Here is a 24,601-nt window from a genome sequence, read left to right as displayed (position 1 = left end):
GAGTGGACTGAAGGGCTCGACAGGTATCTAGAACCTTTGATTTCCTGACTTCTATCAGAAAAATCCTCATGGATATAGAATCGATTAGAGTTCTCAAGAAAGTCACCCTTGTCTTCGGGATTAAGGAACTCTTTTCCAGATTTACCTTACACCCGTGAGTTCTTAGGAAGGATAGCACAACGTTGGTATAAGATCTTACTTGTTGACAAGATGGCGCCTGGATTACAATATCGTCCAGATAAGGTGCCACCGCAATGCCCCGCAGTCTTAGAACTGCCAGTAGAGACCCCAGAACTTTGGTGAAAATTCTGGGTGCCGTGGCCAGACCGAAAGGAAGAGCCACAAACTGAAAGTGTTTGTCCAGAAAAGCAAACTCAGGAACCTGTGATGATCTCTGTGGATAGGAACATGTAGATATGCATCCTTTAAATCCACTGTTGTCATAAATTGACCCTCCTGGATCAATGGAAGAGTGGTACGAATAGTTTCCATCTTGAATGATGGAACTCTGAGAAACTTATTTAGACTCTTAAGGTCTAAGATAGGTCTGAAGGTTCCCTCCTTTTTGGGAACCACAAACAGATTTGAATAAAAACCCTGCCCCTGTACTGGAACGGGAACAATCACTATCAGGGAGGAGAGGTCTCGTACACAATGTAAGAATGCCTCTTTCTTTATCTGGTTTGCAGATAATCTTGAAAGAAGAAATCTTCCTCTGGGAGGAAAATTTTTGAGCTCCAGTTTGTATCCCTGAGACACTATTTCTACTGCCCAAGGAACCTGAACGTCCCGAACCCAAGCCTGAATGAAGAAAGTCTGCCCCCAACAGATCCGGTCCCAGATCGGGGGCATGCCCTTCATGCCATTTTGGATTCAACAGCATGCTTCTTGGATTGTTTACCCTTGTTCCAAGACTGGTTGGGTCTCCAAGTAGGCTTAGATTGTTCTAGTTTAGAGGAAGAGAAAGAATTTCCGTTGAAATTTCAAAAGGAACGAAAATTACTCTGGCGTCCTTTCTGTTTGCTTCTCTTATCCTGAGGAAGGAGATGACCTTTACCTCCCGTGATATCAGAGATAATTTCTGTAAGGGCAGGTCCAAACAAGGTCTTCCCCTTGTAAGGAATAGCTAGAAACTTAGACTTAGATGACACGTCCGCAGACCAAGGTTTTAATCATAAGGCTCTGCGGGCTAGGATAGAGAACCCCGAACTCTTAGCTGCCAATTTAGTAAATTTGCAGAGAAGTGTCCGTAATAAAAGCATTAGCTAACTTTAGAGCTTTAATCCTACCTTGGATCTTCTCTAAGGGAGTCTCGGTCCTGAGAAACTCAGACAAAGCATCAAACCAATATGCTGCCGCACTAGTGACAGTAGCAATGCACACAGCTGGCTGCAATAGCAGACCCTGGTGAACATAAATCTTTTTAAGTAGACCCTCCAACTTTTTGTCCATGGGATCTTTAAAAGCACAACTATCCTAAATGGGAATAGTAGTTCACATGGCTAAGGTGGAAATAACCCCATCCACCTTAGGAACCGTCTGCCAAGTCTCCCTGACAGAGTTCAGCTATAGGAAACATTTTCTTGAAAATAGGAGAGTGGGAGAAGGGAATACCTGGTCTCTCCCATTCCTTGGAAACAATCTCTGAAGCTCGCTTTGGCACTGGAAAAACGTATGAGTAAGAGGGAACTTCAAAATATCTGTCCAATTTACTCGACTTCGGAGGAGCAACCACTACTGTAGAATCACAGTCGACTAAAGTAACCAAAACCTCCCTAACAGGCGGAGGTGTTCTAGTTTAAACCTGAAAGATACAACCTCTGAATCAGTCAAAGGCAATTAACTTTTTGAGTCTTTTCTAATACCTAACTTTACCTCTTCCTAGCACTAACGTAGGCAAAGAGAATGACTGGAGTGGGAGGGAAGGGAGGAGCTATTTAACAGCTCTGCTGTGGTGCTCTTTGCCGCCTCCTGCTGACCAGGAGGTGAATATCCATAAGCAATGAAGATGATCCGTGGACTCATTGTGTCTTTAAAAAGAAATATATATATATATATATATATATATACACATACACACACACAGGTATACCCCCGCTCATACAGTGGGTTAGGGAACAGAGCCCCGCTGTAAAGTGAAAACCACCTTAAAGTGAAACAAGGCAGTTTTAGCTTACTTTTCACTTGCCAGTGTGTTTAAAAAGAAAAAATTATGCTTACCTGATAAATGTATTTCTTTTTTGACACAATGAGTCCACAGATCATCTTAATTACTAATGTGATATTCACCTCCTGGTCATCAGGAGGCGGCAAGGAGCACCACAGCAGAGCTGTTAAATAGCTCCTCCCTTCCCTCCCACTCCAGTGATTCGACCGAAGTTAGGAAGAGAAAGGAAATGCCAAGGTGCAGAGGTGTCTGAAGTTTACAATAACCCACAACCTGTCTAAAAGAAAAGGGCGGGCCGTGGACTTGTGTCAAAAAATAAATAAATCAGGTAAGAATAAATTTTCTTTTCTTTAAGACACAATGAGTCCACGGATCATCTTAATTACTAATGGGATTCCATATCCAAGCTAGAGTACACAGATGATATGGGAGGGACAAGACAGGGAACCTAAACAGAAGGCACCACTGCTTGAAGAACCTCTCTCCCAAAAGCGGCCTCAGCCAAGGCAAAAGTGTCAAATTTGTAGAACTTTGAAAAAGTGTGAACAGAGGACCAAATTGCAGCCTTGCAAATCTGTTCCACAGAAGATTAATTTTTTAAACGCCCATGAGAAAGCAACAGCCCTCGTGGAATAAGCCGTAACTCTCTCGGGAGTCTGCTGTCCAGCAGTCTCATATGCAAAACGTATGATACTCTTCAGCCAAAAAGAAAGAAGTAGCCATAGCTTTCTGTCCCTTGCGTTCTCCTGAGAAAACCACAAACAAAGAAGACTGACGAAAGTCCTTAGTCGCCTGCCAATAAAACATTAAAGCACGGGCCACGTCCAAATTGTGCAGAAGTCTTTCCTTCTGAGAAGAAGGATTAGGACACAAAGAAGGAACAACAATCTCCTGAATAATGTTCCGATCAGAAACAAGCTTAGGAAGAAATCCTAATTTAGTATGTAAAAATACCTTATCCGAATGGAAAATAAGATAAGGAAACTCATACTGTAATTCCAAGAGCTCTGACACTCTCCGAACAGAAGAAATAGCAACATGAAATAAAACTTTTCAAGATAACTTAATATCGAGGGAATAAATAGGCTCAAACGGAGCCCCTTGAAGAACTTTGAAAACTAAATTCAGACTCCATGGAGGAGTAACTGGTTTGAACACAGGCCTGATCCTGACAAAATGATTGTACATCTGGGACATCTGCCAGACGTTTGTGTAATCATGGCTATGATTACGGCTGAGTGCCGAAACATGTAAGCCGTGGTGTCATGCTCACACACCCGATTTGCTTGCTATCACTGTATGCTGTTCATTTAGCCAACTTTGGCGTTTTAACTTTGCCAATAAAAATGGATTTTATTTGCATAAAGCTGGATCCTACCTCTCTTTTGTGACAAAATAGATAAAGGCAGAGATATGACCCTTTAGGAAACTTGTCGATAAACCTTTCTCCAAACCCTCTTGGAGAAAAGACAAAATTCTAGGAAACCTAACTCTACTCCATGAGTAGCCCATGGATTCACACCAATAGAGATATTTACACTATATCTTATGATAAATTTTTCTAGTGACAGGCGTACAAGCTTGAATCATGGTCTCAATGACCGAGTCAGAAAAACCCAGCATGGATAATATGAAAAGTTCAATCTCCAAGCAGTCCGCTTTAGAGAAACCAGATTTGGGTGAAGGAGGGGCCCTTGAACTAGAAGGTCCTTCCTCAACGGAAGTCTCCAAGGTGGTAGAGATGACAAGTCCACCAGATCTGCATACCAAATCCTACGAGGCTAAGCCGGTGCTATGAGGATCACCGATGCCCTCTCCTGCTTGATTCGAGCAATGACCCAAAGAAGAAGAGCAAACTAAGGAAATAGCTGGAGAACACTTCTGGATGGAGTTCCCACTCCTCCGGATGAAAGGTCTGCCAGCTCAGGAAATCTGCCTCCCAGTTGTCCACCTCTGGGATGTGGATCGCCGACAGGCAGCAAGAATGGGCCTCCGCCCACTGAATAATTTTGGATAGCTGTCATCACTAAGGAACTCCTTGTTCCTCCCTGATGATTGATGTAAGCCACTGACATTTTGTCCGAGTGGAACCTGATAAACTGGACCAAGGCTAACTGAGGCCAGGCCAGAATAACATTGTAGATCGCTCTCAGTTCCAGAATGTGTATAGGAAGAACAGACTCTGGCTGAGTCCAAACCCCCAGAACCCTTAGGGAGCTCCAGACTGCTCCCCTAGAAGGCTGGCGTCTGTTGTCACAATCACCCAAGATGGTCTAAGAAAGCAGGTTCCCTGGGAGAGATGATCCAGAGACAACCACCATTGAAGAGAATCCCTTATCTCCTGCTCCAGTAGTATTCGAGGAGACAAATCTGTATAATCTCCATTCCATTGCCTGAGCATGCTTCCGAGCAAAAAGGATGATGTCCATTCCCGCCACCATCAGCCCGATTACCTCCATGCACTGAGCCACTGAAGGCCGAAGAGAGGATTGAAGGACAAGGCAAGTATCGATAATCTTTGAATTCCTGACTGCTGTCAGAAAAATCTTCATTGATATGGAATCTATTATGGTACCCAAGAAAGTTACCACGGTGCTTTGGACTAAGGAACTCTTTTCCAAATTTACCTTCCACCTGTGAGATCGCGGGAAAGATAACATCTTTGTGAAATCTTGCTTGCTGTAAGGATGGCGCCTGGACTAGGATGTCGTCCAGATAGGGCACCACTGCAATGCCCCGTAACCAAAGCACCGCCAACAGAGATCCCAGAGCCTTTGTGAAAACTCAGAGCTGTAGCAAGACCAAAAGGAAGAGCCACGAACTGGAAACATTCGTCCAGTAAGGAAAAACTTAGAACTTGAGACGATTCTTGTGAATGGCACATGAAGGTACGCGTCCTTTAACTCCACTGTTGTCATAAATTGCCCCTTTTGGATCAAGGGAAGAATGGAATGAATAGTTTCCATCTTGAAGGACGGTATACTAAGAGATTTGTTTAAACTCTTGAGATCTAAAAAGTGGTCTGAAGGTTCCCTCTTTTTTGGGAACCACACACTGATTGGGATAAAAAACCCAGACCCTGTACCTGTATTGGAACAATCACTCCCAGGTCTGAGAGGTCTCCTACGCAGTGTAAGAACGCCTCTCCTCTTGTTTGATCTGCAGATAATCTTGAAAGCAGAAACCTGCCTCTGGGAGTGAAACTTTTTAACTCTAATTTGTATCCCTGGGACACTATTTCTACTGCCCAGGGATCCTCAACATCTCAAACCCAAGTCTGAACGAAGGAAAATCCACCCCCTACAAGATCCGGTCCCGGATCAGAGGCATTTCCTTCATGCTGTGTTTGATTCAACAGCAGGCTAATTGGATTTAATTTTTTTTGTTTAAATTCTTTAAATTTCAAGAGAGATTATTTCCGTCAAGCCAGGTCCCAACAAGGTCTTCCCCTTGTAAGGAATCGCTAAAAGCTTATATTCAGAGCATACATCCGTAGAACAAGGCCATAAGGCTCTGAGAGCTGGAACAGAGAAACCTGAAACCTATGCTCCCAGTTTGATAACTTAAAAAGTGCAAGAAGACAGTCGGTGAGGAGGCAGCCCACATATGAACATTGTATATCCCATTTTCTCCGGTCATTCGGTCTTACATTTCAAAGAAAGACTTTGATCTCTGTGTTATCCTTTATTCAAGGATTCAAAGGTTTTTTTATTTCATATATATATTTTTCATTTTTATTTTATTTTGTTTGGTCCTTGTGATATATGTACTGTTCTGTATTATCTACGCATAGTGATTCATTTTTGCATTGATTTACCCCTGCATCTTTAGCGCCCCCTCTATTTGGTTGTTACAGTTTGATAACTTGAAAGGAAGAATTCAAAATAAAGGAATTAGCCAATTTGCTTTTAACCTATCCTGGATTTTATCCAGGGAAGTTTCTGACTTAGTAGCATCAGGCCAATATGCCGTCGCACTAGTGACGGTAGCAAAGAGCTGGTTGCCATTGTAAGCCCTGGTGTACATCCCTTTTTTAAAACTTTAGTCCATAGGACCTTTGAAAACCCAACTATCCTCTAAGGGTATAGTAGTTCTCTTAGCTAAGCTGGAAACTACTTCTTCCACCCTAGAGAATATTTGCCCAGGCTCCTTAGCCGAGTCGGCTATGGGGAACATGTTTTCAAATATAAGGAATGCGGTCTCATCCATTCCTTATAGCTTACTGGACGCACTAGGATAGATTACGCCAGTAGTGAGGTAGTCACCCAGGGTAACAAATGGAGGTGTTCAACCTAAAAAACTGAAAGAAAAAACAACCTCAGGATCAAATAAATACATTATTCATCTGAGTCTGAGAATTCTCTCTGAGATAATCCCGAAGTATCTTCCTCTTTCAGTTAACAGGGAAGAACCATTCGGAATAGCAACTACTGAATCGATCACCCTAAATGATTGAAAATAATTCCTCTAGTAATGTTTTCTACCACGTGGGAAAAACATATAATGCATGAAATGCAGAGTAACTCCGGGTGGAGTGTGAGAGGAAACGCAGGACACTACATGTGGGCCATAAAATGTTTGTGAGACACTATAGGAGAAATTTGTGGCATAGATTGACCATTGTCAACAGATTCCTAAACAGCAAACGCCTGAGAAGGAGTAGGTTCAGAAAAAGTGACATTTTTTAATAAAAATTAACACATAAAAAAGCGTTACTGTCTCTTTAAATTTAAAAAAGTAACTTTTTTGTGCACTCTTGTTGCATCCTATCACAAAGGATGAATTAAACAGTTGAAACTCTTGTAATAAAAATTAAGATAAAAAAAAACGTTACTGTCTCTTTAAATTTTAAAAGTAATTTCTTATTTCTGTGCCCAGAAACAAGCAAATTAGCATGTCAACATTGCTGTCCATAGACATTGTCATGACATTAAGGAAACAATGTCTTGTGCCGCAATTCCAGATGGAAACAGAAAGGTACCGCAGGGCACTGCATGTGAGATAGAAAAATGAATGCACACTTGTTTAATCAACCTGCCTCATATATAGCAGAATAATGAAATAAAAAGAACTTAACCAATTGCAAATAAAATCAACATATGGCAAGTGGTACTGTCCCTTTAAATGTTAAAAAGAAAAACATCATTATTATTAAGTCAAACATTGAAGATGTATGAGGAACTTTCCATCTATACCCTCAGTTTGACCCAGCTGAAGCGTCAGACAACCTCAAAGCTGGACTCATTGTAGCGCTGACTGAAGCGCAATCATTTAGACAAAAATTCTCTGCGTCTTCCGATAACCGGAAGTGACAAGAAGGAAGAGTCTCTCTGTACGGTGCCATCCTCCACTCCTAGCGCATATCCTTTTAGAACTGTCAGGAGGGAGGGAAGCTTTTGGCGCCATTAAACAACTCCGCCCCTTGTGGGCGCCATCCAATTTACCTCCCGGTCGCCATTGTCTGAGTAAAGGTTCCGGGAGTAAAAGGCTAAAACCTAAGTCTCCAGTTAAAAGATGCAACACCGTTGTTATCGCAGTAACGCCGCACACACTGCACCTACACTGGTAGCCTATATGAATAAAAAAGGCAAACATGTAATCTCCCAGTCGCCATTGTCACCCCCGGTTAGGGTTGCCACCTCAGCCATGTTTTCCTGGACACTTAAAAGTTACACATGCTGCAGGGTGTGCAGGGAGGAACATGTATTGTGTTTCTGGACAGCACTATTTATATTCCTCCCTGTACACCCTGCAGCATGTGTAACTTATAAGTGTTCTGTATTTTAAGGGACAGGTGGCAACCCTACCCCCGGTATCAAGTAGACAGACTGACCAGCAACATGTGACTAAGTAGCTCAGTCCTTTAGTGTCCGGTTTATTTATCTGTGCCCAGCAGTGTATTAGGGGACCATGAGAAAAACACAATGCAAACCCAAATATAAATGTAAGCAGAAATACTGACTTTCACCCAGGGGAAAGACAAGCCAGTGCCTGCGTTCTGCCTAAATATCCCCTGCTAAATCTAGGGGAGTCTGAAGCCAAGTTAAATGAGGTTTTCAAATGTAAAGTTAAGAAAGTGCTCAAACTTTCTCTGAGATCTCTACCCCCAGAAAAAAGGCTAGCACTTACCTCATGTTCTGCCTGGCAGTAAGGCAGTTCCAGGTTTAAGAGATCCTCTCCCTCCCATGGACACGGAAAGAAATGAAAGTCCTGAGTAAAATCCCTCAGGTTTTCTTGGTAAGGGCAGCATCAGTATGGGAGGCGCAGTGAGAATTATGTCCCACAAGTTCCCATTGCTCTAAAGCCACCAATAGCTCTACTGACGAGACTGATATGGAGTACGGCTACACCCTAGAAGAAAGCAGCACACTCTGGCACTACTTTAAAAATAATAAACTCTTGATTGAAGAATCTAATCTAACACCTCACGTTACATCTTCCTATCACTAACATAAGCAAAGAGAATGACTGGAGTGGGAGGGAAGGGAGGAGCTATTTAACAGCTTTGCTGTGGTGCTCTTTGCTTCCTCCTGCTGACCAGGAGGTGAATATCCCATTAGTAGTTAAGATGATCCGTGGACTCATCGTGTCTTAAAGAAAACATGTTTGAACATATATAAGGGGTGCAATAGTGCTACGTTTAGTTTAACACTAACAAAGCATTCAATTAGTATTCAATAAATACTGTACCTGTAAAATAGTGACAATTACTGTAGTAAAATGTGCCAGACTATAGCACTGAGACACAGATTGTACTGTAATGCTGAAAACAGAGTGAACTAAGCATAAAAATATAGTGGCAGTCATTTTTCTCACAGTCTCACAATGATTACAGCACTGTGTCAAAATCCTTGGGAGGTTGAACTTCAGCTCCACAAAGCGCTGTAAAGTGAGGTATACCTGTACATACATACATAGGTAAAGCCTGGCACTCTCTTGTGTGTATACGGTAACTGTGTAGTGAATATATGATGAGGGTATATAGTGTGTGTGTGTAGTGTGCGTGTATATGGTAAGGGTGTGTAGTGTGAGTCTGTACTGCAGTGTGCTGATACTACAGCAAATAGGCAACACAGCGAGCAGTGTATGACGCCATCACATACTGATACTACAGCAGGTAGGTGACACAGCGAGCAGAGTATGACGCCATCACATACTGATAGTACAGCAGGTAGGTGACATAGCGAGCAGTATATGACGCCATCACATACTGATAGTACAGCAGGTAGGTGACATAGCGAGCAGTATATGACGCCATCACATACTGATACTACAGCAGGTAAGTGACAGTTACGGTTTTTGTTCATGTTCTCAGGGTCACATCAGACCTGTAAAATACCCAGCACTGTCTTATAAACAAACGCAGAGATCAGATTAATAAGGATATTTTAATAAGATCTTTACATGGCATAAAAAAAAGCAACTCAGTCCGGAGAGGTTTTATAAACCCAGGGTCTTTAGCGCCGTCTTCCTCTGCCGCCTCCTCCTCTGCCACCACCTCCTCTGCCGCCTCCTCTGCTGCCGCCTCCTCTGCCGCCATTTCTGGAATTATTTCTTCTGTCAAACGGTCTCCTTCCTCGGCCTCCAAACTGCCTTTGCCGTGGGCCTTCCAGGTCTTGCTTTGTTAACTGAAGTTCCGGTAATTCTGTAGCAACAGAGAACTGCCACCGTCTGGAATCTTTCCATTTATCCTATTTAATAAAATGTTCGTTAGATTCAGCATCTGAAATAGGTCGGTTTAAATTAGCATTTTAGCAACAGCAGCCCAGATACGGAATGGAGAAGCCTGCAGTAAACACGCTAAGACAAGGAACAACATAATAGACTATATAGCCCACTACAGTAATATATTCAGCAGCATGAAATCACAGAGCAGAAATGACAGACACTGATTGTGAGAGAGTGCAGCAACTTACCTGCATCTGCTGAAGGATTTCAGGCTTCACATCAAAACACACCCCCTGGTGACAAAGAAAAAAAAAAAGTATAAATTAGATGTTCCACACTGACCCCTCCCAGTGCTGCTAGACACGGGCAGACGCGCTGCGCCACAAACAAGTCCGCCCTATTGAGAACTGATACTACACAAGTGCAGACCACAGCTCATTGTGTATTCATTTAATTTCCTGCTAACATGGGAAGGGTTTACTGGATGGATCCTTAAGAAGAAAATGAGTTCACTTCTGTGTTCTGCATAAATGTTATTTACATTGCCATCATAAGCAGCAGGGAGATCACATCTAATGTTACCTTAGAATCCTTCAAATGCACGCAATTTATTTATTTACATGAGCGGCAGGCAGATCATGTGATGTATTTACATGAGCGGCAGGCAGATCATGTGATGTATTTACATGAGCAGCAGGGAGATCATGTGATGTATTTATTTACATGAGCGGCAGGCAGATCATGTGATGTATTTACATGAGCGGCAGGCAGATCATGTGATGTATTTACATAAGCGGCAGGCAAATCATGTGATGTATTTACATGAGCGGCAGGCAAATCATGTGATGTATTTACATGAGCGGCAGGCAGATCATGTGATGTATTTACATGAGCGGCAGGCAGATCATGTGATGTATTTACATGAGCGGCAGGCAGATCATGTGATGTATTTACATGAGCGGCAGGCAGATCATGTGATGTATTTACATGAGCGGCAGGCAGATCATGTGATGTATTTACATGAGCGGCAGGCAGATCATGTGATGTATTTACATGAGCGGCAGGCAGATCATGTGATGTATTTACATGAGCGGCAGGCAGATCATGTGATGTATTTACATGAGCGGCAGGCAGATCATGTGATGTATTTACATGAGCGGCAGGCAGATCATGTGATGTATTTACATGAGCGGCAGGCAGATCATGTGATGTATTTACATGAGCGGCAGGCAGATCATGTGATGTATTTACATGAGCGGCAGGCAGATCATGTGATGTATTTACATGAGCGGCAGGCAGATCATGTGATGTATTTACATGAGCGGCAGGCAGATCATGTGATGTATTTACATGAGCGGCAGGCAGATCATGTGATGTATTTACATGAGCGGCAGGCAGATCATGTGATGTATTTACATGAGCGGCAGGCAGATCATGTGATGTATTTACATGAGCGGCAGGCAAATCATGTGATGTATTTACATGAGCGGCAGGCAGATCATGTGATGTATTTACATGAGCGGCAGGCAGATCACGTGATGTATTTACACAAGCGGCAGGCAGATCATGTGATGTATTTACACAAGCGGCAGGCAGATCATGTGATGTATTTACATGAGCAGCAGGGAGATCATGTGATGTATTTACATAAGCGGCAGGCAGATCATGTGATGTATTTACACGAGCAGCAGGGAGATCATGTGATGTATTTACATAAGCGGCAGGCAGATCATGTGATGTATTTACATAAGCGGCAGGCAGATCATGTGATGTATTTACATAAGCGGCAGGCAGATCATGTGATGTATTTACATGAGCAGCAGGGAGATCACGCCTGAGGTTACCTTAGAGTCCTTCAGACAACGCATGTGATGTATTTTGGAATCAATGTCTTCTCCCATCTGTTCTTTAATGGCTTTCCAGGCATAGCTCACTGTGTTCATGGCCACAGAGCACCTCAATATTACAGTTACGTAGCCCTGGAAAACACAAGCCACAAAAAGCTGACAATATAACAAAGAAACAGGGTATTCTTTTCTAGCTCGCTCCAGTGCAGCTACAGAAGAGCTACAAGCAGCTGCTAATCTACTAGACTTTCATGACTACAGGTATCATAAGACTCCTGCTATTCTCAAGCCCAATAAGCAAATCACGCATAGGGAGGTCGTCTCACCGGCTCCATGCTGAGCAGAGATCGTTGCTTAAGGGACGAAGCGCCAGATATTTGCGCCAACGCTGCAGCAAGAGCCTCCACCGCTCCTTTTTTCTCAATTAGCTCCTCAGCATACTCTCTAAAATGTTCAATCACATCAGCTGGTATAGACTCCAGAGACCTAGAAATAATAGCGACAGCTGTAAATGGACTTGTTCAAGCATCAACTGCACGGTACATGTTAAAGGTTTTATTAATGCTGGACGCTTACACAAGACAATCACCCCTCCCCCTTCTAATTGTCTATTTGGTTTAAAAAGTCTCAGAACCCTGGCAAGTCCTGTGCGGGGAACAAAACAGTCTCAGAACCCTGGCAAGTCCCGTACGGGGAACAAAACAGTCTCAGAACCCTGGCAAGTCCCGTGCGGGAACAAAACAGTCTCAGAACCCTGGCAAGTCCTGTACGGGGAACAAAACAGTCTCAGAACCCTGGCAAGTCCTGTACGGGGAACAAAACAGTCTCAGAACCCTGGCAAGTCCTGTACGGGGAACAAAACAGTCTCAGAACCCTGGCAAGTCCCGTACGGGGAACAAAACAGTCTCAGAACCCTGGCAAGTCCCGTGCGGGAACAAAACAGTCTCAGAACCCTGGCAAGTCCCGTACGGGGAACAAAACAGTCTCAGAACCCTGGCAAGTCCCGTACGGGGAACAAAACAGTCTCAGAACCCTGGCAAGTCCCGTACGGGGAACAAAACAGTCTCAGAACCCTGGCAAGTCCCGTACGGGGAACAAAACAGTCTCAGAACCCTGGCAAGTCCCGTACGGGGAACAAAACAGTCTCAGAACCCTGGCAAGTCCTGTGCGGGGAACAAAACAGTATCAGAACCCTGGCAAGTCCTGTACGGGGAACAAAACAGTCTCAGAACCCTGGCAAGTCCTGTGCGGGGAACAAAACAGTCTCAGAACCCTGGCAAGTCCTGTGCGGGGAACAAAACAGTCTCAGAACCCTGGCAAGTCCTGTGCGGGGAACAAAACAGTCTCAGAACCCTGGCAAGTCCTGTACGGGGAACAAAACAGTCTCAGAACCCTGGCAAGTCCTGTACGGGGAACAAAACAGTCTCAGAACCCTGGCAAGTCCTGTACGGGGAACAAAACAGTCTCAGAACCCTGGCAAGTCCTGTACGGGGAACAACAGTCTCAGAACCCTGTCAGGTCCTGTGCGGGGAACAAAACAGTCTCAGAACCCTGGCAAGTCCTGTACGGGGAACAACAGTCTCAGAACCCTGTCAGGTCCTGTGCGGGGAACAAAACAGTCTCAGAACCCTGGCAAGTCCTGTGCGGGGAACAAAACAGTCTCAGAACCCTGGCAAGTCCTGTGCGGGGAACAAAACAGTCTCAGAAGCCTGGCAAGTCCTGTGCGGGGAACAAAACAGTCTCAGAACCCTGGCAAGTCCTGTACGGGGAACAAAACAGTCTCAGAACACCGTTTATGCTTAACAGGGAAGAACAAAACAAAATAAGCTTGGTGAAAAGAGCCAAGGTACTGGCAGCAATTCTGATTTAATTTCTCTATCTCAACAGCACTCACTCAATTAGCAGCCAAACTCAAAATACAAGCGGATAGCAGAACATGAAAGCGCCATGTTTGTGTAATCATTAAAAAGCAGCAACAGTACATCAGTTACTTTACGCCAGTGTAAACATCTATATGTCGCTTGACACCTGTAAGGATGAGTCAAGATTAAGAGATTTTTTTGTGCGAAATGGTTTTCTTCACACCTCAGTAATCGGACAAAGACCTGCAGGTTCTGTCGGGTTCTTTTGAGAGTATTTTTTTTATCTAGAACTTATGTTCACTGCTGGTCTCTTCTCTTTCCCTGGCTTGGGCTACTTGATAAACTGAGCTGGTTCCAACTTTCTCTTCAGCCCTATGTCTATTGGCTTCTTGCTGTAGTTTCTGACCCATCCACACTATGTCGGAGATGAATACAGCACTGTTATTTGCTTTCTTGCCCATAGGGCAGTGTGCTTATACGCAGCCAATACTGTTTCTATGTAGCTTCACAATGAGCTATTGCTATGATCCTCAGTTGTCTGCACTACAGAGTTATACCTAAGACAGAGCTTGACAAATCCGGGCACCTAGGGGCCATGAAATTAACCCCCCCGCGCCCAGATTGTGATCCCCAAAGTTTCCTCCACCGTGCCTGACACTGGGCCAATCGCACCTAAATTTAGCCTGGTGCAGCCGTTTAATTTCAAGGCAACAATCAAGTGAACTGCAGGCACCAGAATGCTGCACGGGTAGAGAGGGTGGGGCACTGTGCGCTGTTCACTTGAGGCAGAGTGAGGTGAGAGAGGGGGAACATGCCGGTGAATTTTATGACACTTGCCTATACTATAGACACACATACAGTGAGTGTGGGAATGGCTCATACATAGATTTACCCTTCCCTGGCTACCTGCCGTGCGGTATAAACGGTCTGCTTTGTAAACAAAATACTAGCACAAGGAGCTGCTTTTCAATAAGTCACGGCCAGACAGGGAGCCAGGGAATGGTAAATATATACTACAGCATGTACGGGCCGGTCGCACACTGACAGGAGAACTGCAAACAAGCAGAGCACTGGTAATACCATCTCCAGCATTCCTCTGTGTGCCTCAGCGTGATGCCCTAACGCTTAACCCCTTATTGCTTGCTGTGTGAGCCTCAGTGAAGATTAGTAGTTATTTAGGAGTGTGCCAAATGTTTAAAAGGGACATCAAAAAATATGGATAAATAATCAATCTAGAGAGATGTATATTAAAAAAAAAAAAAAAAAAAAAAAAGGGGGGGATCCTGGACAGGGAATCACAAAATGAATAGAATATAGCTGAATATGCCTCCTTATCTTGTATTTGTCTTGTGGATGTTTGGAGTGAGCATTCTATTGCTCACTTTTGCCTAATGCACGTTTATGCCCCTTACACTTTCACCTGTGTAGTTCAGTGTCTCTGTTCATGTACATGACTGAGAATATGTTTGTGTGCGTCTATTATAGCTGCTAGCACATGCAGAAACACACAGACACCACACATGTATCTGCGTATGTATGTACTAATCACACACACACAAACCTGGCTCCGAACATATTTGTCAAGCAGTGGCCTAAGATACTTACTTGATGGCATCAGCACTGGAGGACTTGGCAACATTTAATACAGAGGGAATGCCAACATGCTTGAATTTGATTCCCTAGAAATAGAGAAAAATACTATGAATAAATTGCAATTCAAACAACAGCATTTTGCCTACAGAAGAGTATGAGGGGTGCAGAGAGAGAAGAGAAGAGAGAAGAGAGAGAGCGAGAAGAGCGAGAGCGAGAAGAGCGAGAGCGAGAAGAGCGAGAGCGAGAAGAGCGAGAGAAGAGGAAGAGCGAGAGAGAAGAGAGAAGAGGGAAGAGGAAGAGCGAGAGAGAGAAGAGAGAAGAGGGAAGAGGAAGAGCGAGAGAGAGAAGAGAGAAGAGGGAAGAGCGAGAGAGAGAAGAGGGAAGAGCGAGAGCGAGAAGAGAGAAGAGGGAAGAGCGAGAGAGAGAAGAGAAAGAGCGAGAGAGAGAAGAGCGAGAGAGAGAAGAGCGAGAAGAGCGAGAGAGAGAAGAGCGAGAGAAGAGGAAGAGCGAGAGAGAGAAGAGAGAAGAGGGAAGAGGAAGAGCGAGAGAGAGAAGAGAGAGAAGAGGAAGAGCGAGAGAGAGAAGAGAGAAGAGGGAAGAGGAAGAGCGAGAAGAGGGAAGAGGAAGAGCGAGAGAGAGAAGAGAGAAAAGAGAGAAGAGGGAAGAGGAAGAGCGAGAGAGAGAAGAGGAAGAGCGAGAGAAGAGAGAGAAGAGAGAAGAGAGAAGAGAGAGAAGAGAGAGGAGAGAGAGAAGAGAAGAGAAGAGAAGAGAAGAGAAGAGAAGAGAGAGAGAGAGAGAGAGAGAGAGAGAGAGAGAGAGAGAGATATCTGTAAGGACCAATCACAATGTTCTCCATGCATAACTCCATGTTATCTTTACCGTGCTATGCTCCACATTGCGCAAGTAATGACGTTCCCAGGGTTCACAGAGAGAAATACAGACTCCAGTGCGACCAGCTCTGCCCGTGCGCCCTGATCGATGAACGTAGGAATCGGCTTCCTGAGGACAGAAGCATAAAGTCATCACAAGATAAGCAACTTTTCACTTTCATTCTGATTTCCTATTGCTGCTCACGCTCCCTATGATAATCCCTGAGAGATTAATGCCACTTATGCTTAGCACCTACAGGTAAGTCCCTTTCTCACAAATCCATCTGAACCTCCCAGTGCCTCTGACACACACACCTCTCTGTGTTTGGGTTACGTCAAACAGCAATCTCCAATGTATATGGAATAAACACAGTAATCAGCCTCCAAAAAGGTATGTTACTCACGGCAAACTGAATATCGTCTGGACTTCCCTTGGTCCTTTACTTCTGGTCTTACCAGCTGATCTCTGTGGAGACTCTACCTGTTGCAGATGTCCGGTCATCTGACTCCAGCGTTCATTCTCTTCCCTCGGCTGAATGCGTGTGGCTTGTGACGTAAGCGGCAAACCTTTGGTCACGTGACCAGCAGTGGGGGTGCAAGGGAACCAATCCCAGCGAGTGCTCACTGGTATTCCAACGGATTAAATTAAACAAAAAAGGGAAGGAGCACCTCCACGGGATAAATTAAAAATAAACTTTATTTCAAAGATCAAATTAAAATCTTCTGTAACAGCAAAGGTCGGAGGATACTGGCTAAATCCCAATGATCCACTGACGTGTTTTGGCTGATGAGCCGTAATTGTAGTGTGGTCATATGGCCTTTCCGGCCCCTTTTAAAACTAAAAGATTAATTACAATGGGTTAAAACCAAAAATGGGATTTAACCCTTATTCCAATTCTTCCAAGAATACACATTAACAACCTCTTTACCATTATAACAGTGGTTATAGTTTGCGAATGGAGCAAAATAGATTACCTATATGTGTACTATACATAATATATTAGTAATTATTGAATAGAGAAGCTTTAGCACATGACGGAATAGCATTTAACAACACAAGTACATAAATGTATATTCACAAAGCATATTCTAATTAGGCTTCTCATTTACGTGTTAACATTTGCCATCATATCGGAGTGTTAAACTTGTATCTAACTTAAATGTCAAAAATATATAGACACCTGCATTGCAAGAAACAGATGGATAAACAGACATTGATAGGAAATCTTAACGTATACTATACATTATTTAACAAACCTATTCATGTAAGGATGTACAGATAAATGTATACCCGCATAGTATAGTTAGGCTTCTTTTTGATACCATAATAACGAAGCATTAAAAACCATATTTCCATATTTAACATGAATGTGGATGAATCTATTGTATACAAGGCACTATTTCTTATTCTGGATACACAGACTAAGACCTACTGCCAGAAATTAAATCATAATCTGAATTTAAACCATAAGGTATTCTAGTCTTCAGTCTGTGTACCCAGAAAAATCTCTTGCCCAAAATGGACTCCCTATCACCTCCCCTATTATTGGGTTTGATAGTTTCCACTATGGTCCATCTAAGAGAGCTACCGTTTTTATTGGGTTTTTAAAATGAAGGACTAATGGTGTAGTCAGTTTGCCCAGCTTAATGCTAGATAGATGCCCGCGTATTCTATAACCTCCCTTGGGGTGAGGCCTATATATTGTACATCACATTCTATACAGGTTAAAAGGTAAATAGAATATGTGGCCCTACAGTTGGCATAGCTTAAAATGTTTAAATGACTCCCCTGTCACACTGCTTTTAAAGCCTTCTCTCCTATCCAGACTATCACAGGCTTTGCACTGAAAATTACTACATCTGTAGACTCCTCTGTGTTGTAGCCATGAACTGGTCCTAAGGACCTCCCGCTCTGAGTTGAGTAGGTGCTATTATGTTACCAATAGACATCCCCTTTATAAAGGCAAATCTGCACTGATTAGGACCAATTTCTTCCAGTCCATCATCAGATTTGGTAAAATTGGTTACTATATTAGGTAACAAATGTAACACCATTGAATTCTCCCTCTCCTCTTATGACTTTTATACTTAAAGGGACACTGAACACAATTTTTTTTCATGATTCAGATAGAGCATTCAATTTTAAGCAACTTTCTAATTTACTCCTACTACCAAATTCTCTTCATTCTCTTGGTATCTTTATTTGAAATGCAAGAATGTAAGTTTAGAAGCCGGCCCATTTTTGGTGAACAACCTGGGTTGTCCATGCTGATTGGTGGATAAATTCATCCAGCAATAAAAAAACAGAATTTATGTTTACCTGATAAATTACTTTCTCCAACGGTGTGTCCGGTCCACGGCGTCATCCTTACTTGTGGGATATTCTCTTCCCCAACAGGAAATGGCAAAGAGCCCAGCAAAGCTGGTCACATGATCCCTCCTAGGCTCCGCCTACCCCAGTCATTCGACCGACGTTAAGGAGGAATATTTGCATAGGAGAAACCATATGTTACCGTGGTGACTGTAGTTAAAGAAAATAAATTATCAGACCTGATTAAAAAAACCAGGGCGGGCCGTGGACCGGACACACCGTTGGAGAAAGTAATTTATCAGGTAAACATAAATTCTGTTTTCTCCAACATAGGTGTGTCCGGTCCACGGCGTCATCCTTACTTGTGGGAACCAATACCAAAGCTTTAGGACACGGATGAAGGGAGGGAGCAAATCAGGTCACCTAAATGGAAGGCACCACGGCTTGCAAAACCTTTCTCCCAAAAATAGCCTCAGAAGAAGCAAAAGTATCAAATTTGTAAAATTTAGAAAAAGTGTGCAGTGAAGACCAAGTCGCTGCCTTACATATCTGATCAACAGAAGCCTCGTTCTTGAAGGCCCATGTGGAAGCCACAGCCCTAGTGGAGTGAGCTGTGATTCTTTCAGGAGGCTGCCGTCCGGCAGTCTCATAAGCCAATCGGATAATGCTTTTAATCCAGAAGGAGAGAGAGGTAGAAGTTGCTTTTTGACCTCTCCGTTTACCAGAATAAACAACAAACAAAGACAAAGTTTGTCTGAAATCCTTAGTAGCTGCTAAGTAAAATTTGAGAGCACGAACTACATCCAAGTTGTGCAACAAACGTTCCTTCTCTGAAACTGGATTAGGACACAAAGAAGGCACAACTATCTCCTGGTTAATGTTTTTGTTAGAAACAACTTTTGGAAGAAAACCAGGTTTAGTACGCAAAACCACCTTATCTGCATGGAACACCAGATAAGGAGAAGAACACTGCAGAGCAGATAATTCTGAAACTCTTCTAGCAGAAGAAATTGCAACCAAAAACAAAACTTTCCAAGATAATAACTTAATATCAACGGAATGTAAGGGTTCAAACGGAACCCCCTGAAGAACTGAAAGAACTAGGTTGAGACTCCAAGGAGGAGTCAAAATTTTGTAAACAGGCTTGATTCTAACCAGAGCCTGAACAAAGGCTAGAACATCTGGCACAGCTGCCAGCTTTTTGTTAAGTAACACAGACAAGGCAGAAATCTGTCCCATCAAGGAACTTGCAGATAATCCTTTTTCCAATCCTTCTCGAAGGAAGGATAGACTCTTAGGAATCTTAACCTTGTCCCAAGGGAATCCTGCAGATTCACACCAACAGATATACCAAATTATGTGGTAATTTTTCTGGTTACAGGCTTTCAGGCCTGAACAAGAGTATTAATAACAGAATCTGAGAACCCTCGCTTTGATAAGATCAAGCGTTCAATCTCCAAGCAGTCAGCTGGAGTGGGTCGAACGGACCTAGAACAAGAAGGTCTCTCAAAGGTAGCTTCCATGGTGGAGCCGATGACATATTCACCAGATCTGCATACCAAGTCCTGCGTGGCCACGCAGGAGCTATCAAAATCACCGACGCCCTCTCCTGATTGATCCTGGCTACCAGCCTGGGGATGAGAGGAAACGGCGGGAACACATAAGCTAGTTTGAAGGTCCAAGGTGCTACTAGTGCATCCACTAGAGCCGCCTTGGGATCCCTGGATCTGTACCCGTAGTAAGGAACTCTGAAGTTCTGACGAGAGGCCATCAGATCCATGTCTGGAATGCCCCACGGTTGAGTGACTTGGGCAAAGATTTCCGGATGGAGTTCCCACTCCCCCGGATGCAATGTCTGACGACTCAGAAAATCCGCTTCCCAATTTTCCACTCCTGGGATGTGGATAGCAGACAGGTGGCAGGAGTGAGACTCCGCCCATAGAATGATTTTGGTCACTTCTTCCATCGCTAGGGAACTCCTTGTTCCCCCCTGATGGTTGATGTATGAACTTGGCCCTCGCTAGCTGAGGCCAAGCTTTGAGAGCATTGAATATCGCTCTCAGTTCCAGAATATTTATCGGTAGAAGAGATTCTACCCGAGACCAAAGACCCTGAGCTTTCAGGGATCCCCAGACCGCGCCCCAGCCCATCAGACTGGCGTCGGTCGTGACAATGACCCACTCTGGTCTGCGGAAGGTCATCCCTTGTGACAGGTTGTCCAGGGACAGCCACCAACGGAATGAGTCTCTGGTCCTCTGATTTACTTGTATCTTCGGAGACAAGTCTGAATAGTCCCCATTCCACTGACTGAGCATGAACAGTTGTAATGGTCTTAGATGAATGCGCACAAAAGGAACTATGTCCATTGCCGCTACCATCAAACCTATCACTTCCATGCACTGCGCTATGGAAGGAAGAGGAACGGAATGAAGTATCCGACAAGAGTCTAGAAGTTTTGTTTTTCTGGCCTCTGTCAGAAAAATCCTCATTTCTAAGGAGTCTATTATAGTTCCCAAGAAGGGAACCCTCGTTGACGGGGATAGAGAACTCTTTTCCACGTTCACTTTCCATCCGTGAGATCTGAGAAAGGCCAGGACAATGTCCGTGTGAGCCTTTACTTGAGGAAGGGACGACGCTCGAATCAGAATGTCGTCCAAGTAAGGTACTACAGCAATGCCCCTTGGTCTTAGCCCCGCCAGAAGGGACCCTAGTACCTATGAGAAAATCCTAGGAGCAGTGGCTAATCCGAAAGAAAATGCCACGAACTGGAAATGCTTGTCCAGGAATGCAAACCTTAGGAACCGATGATGTTCCTTGTGGATAGGAATATGTAGATACGCATCCTTGAAATCCACCTTGGTCATGAATTGACCTTCCTGGATGGAAGGAAGAAGTGTTCGAATGGTTTCCATCTTGAACGATGGAACCTTGAGAAACTTGTTCAAGATCTTGAGATCTAAGATTGGTCTGAACGTTCCCTCTTTTTTGGGAACTATGAACAGATTGGAGTAGAACCCCATCCCTAGTTCTCCTAATGGAACAGGATGAATCACTCCCATTTTTAGCAGGTCTTCTACCCAATGTAAGAATGCCTGTCTTCTTATGTGGTCTGAAGACAACTGAGACCTGTGGAACCTCCCCCTTGGAGGAAGCCCCTTGAACTCCAGAGAATAACCTTGGGAGACTATTTCTAGCGCCCAAGGATCCAGAACATCTCTTTCCCAAGCCTGAGCGAAGAGAGAGAGTCTGCCCCCCACCAGATCCGGTCCCGGATCGGGGGCCCGCATTTCATGCTGTCTTGGTAGCAGTGGCAGGTTTCCTGGCCTGCTTTCCTTTGCTCCAGCCTTGCATAGGTCTCCAGGCTGGATTGGCTTGAGAAGTATTACCTTCCTGCTTAGAGGACGTAGCCCTTGGGGCTGATCCGTTTCTGCGAAAGGGACGAAACTTAGGTTTATTTTTGGTCTTGAAAAGACCTATCCTGAGGAAGGGCGTGGCCCTTGCCCCCAGTGATATCAGAGATAATCTCTTTCAAGTCAGGGCCAAAGAGTGTTTTCCCCTTGAAAGGAATGTCAAGCAATTTGTTCTTGGAAGACGCATCCGCTGCCCAAGATTTTAACCAGAGCGCTCTGCGCCACAATAGCAAACCCACAATTTTTTCGCCGCTAACCTAGCCAATTGCAAGGTGGCGTCTAGGGTGAAAGAATTAGCCAATTTAAGAGCACGAATTCTGTCCATAATCTCCTCATAAGAAGAAGAATTACTAATAATCGCCTTTCCTAGCTCATCAAACTAGAAACACGCGGCTGCAGTGACAGGGACAATGCATGCAATTGGTTGTAGAAGGGAACCTTGCTGAACAAACATCTTTAGCAGACCTTCTAATTTTTTATCCATAGGATCTTGGAAAGCACAACTATCTTCTATGGGTATAGTGGTGCGCTTGTGTAGAGTAGAAACCGCCCCCTCGACCTTGGGGACTGTCTGCCATCAGTCCTTTCTGGGGTCGACTATAGGAAAACAATTTTATAAATATGGGGGGAGGTACTAAAGGTATACCGGGCCTGTCCCATTCTTTACTAACAATGTACGCCACCCGCTTGGATATAGGAAAAGCTTCGGGGGGCCCCGGGGCCTCTAAGAACTTTTCCATTTTACATAGTGGTTCTGGAATGACCAGATAATCACAATCATCCAAATTGGATAACACCTCCCTAAGCAGAGCGCGGAGATGTTCCAACTTAAATTTAAAAGTAATCACATCAGGTTCAGCTTGTTGAGAAATGTTTCCTGAATCTGAAATTTCTCCCTCAGACAACACCTCCCTGGCCCCCTCAGACTGGTGTAGGGGCCCTTCAGAAACCATATCATCAGCGTTCTCATGCTCTACAGAATTTTCTAAAACAGAGCAGTCGCGCTTTCGCTGATAAGTGGGCATATTGGCTAAAATGTTTTTGATAGAATTATCCATTACAGCCGTTAAATGTTGCATAGTAAGGAGTATTGGCGCACTAGATGTACTAGGGGCCTCCTGTATGGGCAAGACTGGTGTAGACGAAGGAGGGGATGATGCAGTACCATGCTTACTCCCCTCACTTGAGGAATCATCTTGGGCATCATTTTTACTAAATTTTTTTATGACATAAAATACATATAGTTAAATGAGAAGGAACCTTGGTTTCCCCACAGTCAGAACACAATCTATCTGGTAGTTCAGACATGTTAAACAGGCATAAACTTGATAACAAAGCACAAAAAACGTTTTAAAATAAAACCGTTACTGTCACTTTAAATTTTAAACTAAACACACTTTATTATTGCAATTGCGAAAAAGTATGAAGGAATTGTTCAAAATTCACCAAAATTTCACCACAGTGTCTTAAAGCCTTAAAAGTATTGCACACCAAATTTGGAAGCTTTAACCCTTAAAATAACGGAACCGGAGCCGTTTTTATATTTAACCCCTTTACAGTCCCTGGAATCTGCTTTGCTGAGACCCAACCAAGCCCAAAGGGGAATACGATACCAAATGATGCCTTCAGAAAGACTTTTCTATGTATCAGAGCTCCACACACATGCAGCTGCATGCCATGCTGTCCTCAAAAACAAGTGCGCCATACCGGCGCGAAAATGAGGCTCTGACTATGATTAGGGAAAGCCCCTAAAGAATAAGGTGTCTAAAACAGTGCCTGCCGATATAATCATATCAAAATACCCAGAATAAATGATTCCTCAAGGCTAAATATGTGTTAATAATGAATCGATTTAGCCCAGAAAAAGTCTACAGTCTTAATAAGCCCTTGTGAAGCCCTTATTTACTATCTTAATAAACATGGCTTACCGGATCCCATAGGGAAAATGACAGCTTCCAGCATTACATCGTCTTGTTAGAATGTGTCATACCTCAAGCAGTAAGAGACTGCACACTGTTCCCCCAACTGAAGTTAATTGCTCTCAACAGTCCTGTGTGGAACAGCCATGGATTTTAGTTACGGTGCTAAAATCATTTTCCTCATACAAACAGAAATCTTCATCTCTTTTCTGTTTCTGAGTAAATAGTACATACCAGCACTATTTTAAAATAACAAACTCTTGATTGAATAATAAAAACTACAGTTAAACACTAAAAAACTCTAAGCCATCTCCGTGGAGATGTTGCCTGTACAACGGCAAAGAGAATGACTGGGGTAGGCGGAGCCTAGGAGGGATCATGTGACCAGCTTTGCTGGGCTCTTTGCCATTTCCTGTTGGGGAAGAGAATATCCCACAAGTAAGGATGACGCCGTGGACCGGACACACCTATGTTGGAGAAAGTGCTATCCAGAGTTCTGAATCCAAAAAAAAAAAAAAAGCTTAGATGCCTTTTTCAAATAAACATAGCAAGAGAACGAAGAAAAAAAAATAGGAGTAAATTAGAAAGTTGCTTAAAATTGAATGCTCTATCTGAATCATGAAAAAAAAAATTGTGTTCAGTGTCCCTTTAAGGAAATCTGACCTATCCTTATCTATATTGGCACTGATTGAGTCAATATCTCTGTTTATATCCTCTAATAGTTTTTTTTGTAAGATTCGTAGCATGTTTGATATAACGGTTTTTATTCGTACAATTTCTTTTTAGCCGTATAAACTGGCCTCTCATTATGGATTTAAATACTCTTCTAGTATGGTTACTTTGGGCATGTAATAGGGTGTTGCCTGAGATAGGCTTTCGAAATACTTCTATATCAACTTTCCCTGAATTATCCCCTTTTAAAGTCACATTCAGGTAGTTTATACTTTCAGTGCTA

General features: G+C 43.5%; 1 protein-coding gene across 1 annotated transcript in view; it reads right to left on the bottom strand.

Moving 5' to 3' along the window:
• Positions 1-9,536: 9,536 nt before the first annotated feature.
• Positions 9,537-24,601, bottom strand: part of DDX21 (DExD-box helicase 21) — a 102,767-nt gene continuing 87,702 nt past the window's right edge. Inside the window, exons 12-17 of the mRNA XM_053691860.1 lie at positions 16,017-16,136; positions 15,150-15,223; positions 12,009-12,168; positions 11,680-11,814; positions 10,084-10,128; positions 9,537-9,858 (exon numbers count right to left, since the gene is read on the bottom strand). Coding sequence (XP_053547835.1) covers positions 9,625-9,858; positions 10,084-10,128; positions 11,680-11,814; positions 12,009-12,168; positions 15,150-15,223; positions 16,017-16,136 — 768 coding nt within the window. The 3' untranslated portion in view covers positions 9,537-9,624. The remainder of the gene's footprint in view (positions 9,859-10,083; positions 10,129-11,679; positions 11,815-12,008; positions 12,169-15,149; positions 15,224-16,016; positions 16,137-24,601) is intronic.

The sequence above is a fragment of the Bombina bombina genome, chromosome 9, assembly GCF_027579735.1.
Source record: "Bombina bombina isolate aBomBom1 chromosome 9, aBomBom1.pri, whole genome shotgun sequence".
NCBI lineage: Eukaryota > Metazoa > Chordata > Amphibia > Anura > Bombinatoridae > Bombina > Bombina bombina.
The sequence above is the reverse complement of the archived record's forward strand: the minus strand, read 5'-3'. Positions and strand labels throughout refer to the sequence as shown.